This window comes from Pinus tabuliformis, chromosome J (genome assembly GCF_031772625.1).
Source record: "Pinus tabuliformis cultivar Carrire ecotype Pingquan chromosome J, CPIR1, whole genome shotgun sequence".
NCBI classification, from domain to species: domain Eukaryota; kingdom Viridiplantae; phylum Streptophyta; class Pinopsida; order Pinales; family Pinaceae; genus Pinus; species Pinus tabuliformis.
Window position 1 is genome coordinate 1,134,446,733 of NC_142295.1, and position 3,418 is coordinate 1,134,450,150.

General features: G+C 41.9%; 1 protein-coding gene across 1 annotated transcript; it reads left to right on the forward strand.

Moving 5' to 3' along the window:
- The first annotated feature begins 936 nt into the window (after positions 1-936).
- Positions 937-1,470, forward strand: LOC149231076 (uncharacterized). The gene has a single exon (XM_089381533.1). The coding sequence runs from the start codon at positions 937-939 to the stop codon at positions 1,468-1,470; it is 534 nt and encodes a 177-aa protein (XP_089237659.1).
- The last annotated feature ends 1,948 nt before the right edge of the window (positions 1,471-3,418 follow it).

The window sequence follows — 3,418 nt, forward strand, 5'->3', positions numbered from 1 at the left end:
ATACCCTAAATAAAAGAGGGTTATAATAAAAATGTATCCAATTACAAATAGTTTATTAGGAAGCAAACATTTCGAGTAAGTGGACATTTTATTTAGGATGAAAAATCAGGTATTGTATTTATGGTTGAATTACTGTAACATGAAATTCAATGCATGTTATGAATAATTTTTATGTGCTTACACCGAGAGAGTGTGTGTATGCTTTGGATGTGAAAAGGAGAGACAAAGAGATATAAATATATAGATGAGGGGAGAGGGAAGAAGAGAGAGGCAAATACAGGTGGGGAGGAAGAGATATAGATATGGAGAGAGAAGTGTTGGAGGGAGAAAGGGAAAGAGAGAGAGAAACACGAAGGAGCAAATGGAGGGAGAGAGATAGATGTATAGATATGGAGAGAGTATATGTATGTTTGTGAGAAATGATGAAATAATTAAAGTAAAACAGTTAATTTAAAGTTGGTCGACTCTAGATTTTGAATATAATATGTTTATTTTAAAATATTATATAATGTTTTTTAATAAAAATACTCATTTTCCTCCCTGGCAAATAGATCGGCTAGAAGGAGTCCTAGCCACGGTACAGCACAACAAAAATCTCGACATACAGGGAGGAAGTCCATGGGATATAAAAAAGACTCTCAAAGAAACCAAGAAGAGGGGATGCAAAACGGATCTGTAGAGAACCATTGCAGTGGGAGAATTGCTTATGGAATCAGGGAGATTCCCTAAGCTGACCAAATACTATAAACCTACAGCTCACTTACTATGAAGCTGATCTCCTGGAATGTGAGAGGACTCAATAGCCCCTCAAAAATCAGAATGATCAAGAACTTGATTCAACAAGAAAAACCTTCTATAGTTTTTCTTCAAGAAACTAAAAGCAGCACAATTGCCATGGACAAAGCACGCAACAAAATTTGAGCCGGCAGCAGCTCAATGTCCGTAGACGCCTCAGGAGCTTCAGGTGGATTAGCCATGCTATGGAATCCACAGATCCTTACTCTTTACGACTTCCACGCTACCCATTTCCTCATTCAAGCATATTTTCATCTTATGGGCACAAATATTCATGGGCACCTTTCAAATGTTTATTTTCCGCAAAGCATTCAACAGAAATTAGATCTGTTGAATACGATCTCTAGTTTAAATGAGCACAGACAGTTCCTGCTCTGGATTTGTGGAGGAGATTACAACATCATACAATCGCTGGAGGAAAAGACAGGGGGACGAACAAGATTAGAAACTGACAGCAAAGGGCTCAAAGATTTTATTCAGGACAATCACTTAATGGACATTCCAACCACCAATGGGATCTTTACTTGGACTAACAAGCGCAGTGGTACCAATCACATCGCCTCCAGGCTTGACAGGTTCCTCCTTTCAGATAATGCAATCCATATAGGAGGCGACTTCAATGCATCAATTTTGCCCCAAGGAGGTTCAGACCACTGGCCCATAATGCTTCAATGATCTCGGCCTGGTACACGATGCAATAGGCCTTTCCGCTTTGAAGCCTTTTGGCTTACAAACCCAAATTTTAGGCAAATAGTAGAAGAGGCTTGGAAGTCCTACAGGCCACCAGAAGGAGCCAAAATGTATCAATTCCAGCAAAAGTTAAAAAACTTAAAGCAAGTCCTCAAGAACTGGAATAGAACACAATTTGGTAACATACAGGAGAATCGAAAAAGGTTGGAAAAGCAAATGGAAGCACTGCAGCAAGACATCATCAAAGAAGGCCGAACGGAGGAACAGTCCCAACAAGAGCAAATCCTCTGGCATCAATTAGAAGAACGGAGGAAACAAGAAGAAATACTCTGGCGACAAAAATCACGAATCAGCTGGCTAAAAGAGGGAGAAAAGAACACAAAATTTTTTCACAGAACAGCTATCCAAAGGCGAATGCATAATAACATAACTTTCATCAACAACCAACAAGGAGAGCGAGTCAAAGCTCACGAAGACATGGAAAAGGAATTAACCAACTACTTTCATGACATCCTCAAAGAACCGGAAGGAAATAGGGACACAGAAATTCGAGCCATCACTCAGCATATTCCTCGAATAATAACTGATGAGCACAACAACAAACTGCTTCAGCCCACATCTCAAAAAGAAATTGAAGAAGCGATGAACCAGCTCAAGGATGGCAAAGCCCCTGGGCCAGACGGTTTCACTGCCAATTTTTACCATGAATTCTGGGAGTTAATCAAAGAAGAGGTCTGGGAGCTGGTGGAAGAATCAAGAAGCATGCATTGGATTCTTCCAGCTCTCAATACTACTTTCATAGCATTGGTCCCCAAATGTGCTGAACCAAGTAAACCGGAAAGCTACCGACCCATTGCTTTATGCAATGTCATATACAAGCTCATCACCAAGGTCATAGCAAATCGGCTCAAACCTCTCCTACCCTTACTCATTTTGCCGGAACAAACAGGTTATGTTGAAGGGCGGCAGATAATGGACGGCATCATCTTATCAAATGAGGTGATTCACTCTCTCAAGATTTAAAAAAAGCCAGGTATGCTTCTAAAACTAGATTTATCCAAAGCATTTGACAAGCTCAGTTGGAACTATATACAAAAAATGCTTATAGCTTTTGGCTTCAGTCACACTTGGACAAGATGGATCATCAATTTAATCTCCTCTCCAAACTTTTCGGTTCTGTTAAATGGTTCTCCTTCTCATCCCTTTCGGCCATTTAGAGGCATAAGACAAGGGGACCCACTGTCACCTTTCCTCTTTGTCCTCATGGCAGAAGGGCTGGGTAGACTTCTAAAGGCCGCTGTCTCTTCTCAAATGCTCAAAGGCATCTCTGTGCATGGCCTGCCACCTCAATCCCACCAGCAATTTGTTGACGATACCTTGCTATTTGGATACCCATCTTCTCAAGAAGCCTCTGTCTTTAAATCCTTGCTCTCCATCTTCTCCCAAGCTTCCGGAACCTCCATCAATGCATCGAAATCCCAGCTCTATTTTTTCAACACCCCCCCCTCCACTCAAAGGAACATAGCTAGAATATTGCAATTCTCTATTTCCAAGCTTCCTTCGTCTTACTTAGGGGCCCCCCTAGCCGCTGCAGCTATCAAGCATTCCTCCTGGCAGACTCTTCTAGATAAGCTAGAATCCAAACTCTCCCTGTGGACTTACCGGGCTCTCAACACCGCCAGCAGGCTTGTCCTAATTAAATCGGTTCTTCAGGCCATGCCATTGTACCTCTTTTCTCTTTTGGCTGCCCCAAAATGGATTCTAAAATCTATTCGCAATCTTCAGCGTAACTTCCTCTGGGGGTCTTCGGGCCTTAACAGGAAATGGGCGCTTGTAAATTGGGAGAACGTCTGCAAACCCAAGTCAGAAGGAGGCCTGGGCTTACGAGACCCTATCCAGAACAACAACACTATGGGAGCTCGATTGTGGTGGA

Excerpts from the sequence above, each read along its gene's own strand:
- LOC149231076 (XM_089381533.1), top strand. The coding sequence starts at position 937 with ATGTCCGTAGACGCCTCAGGAGCTTCAGGTGGATTAGCCATGCTATGG.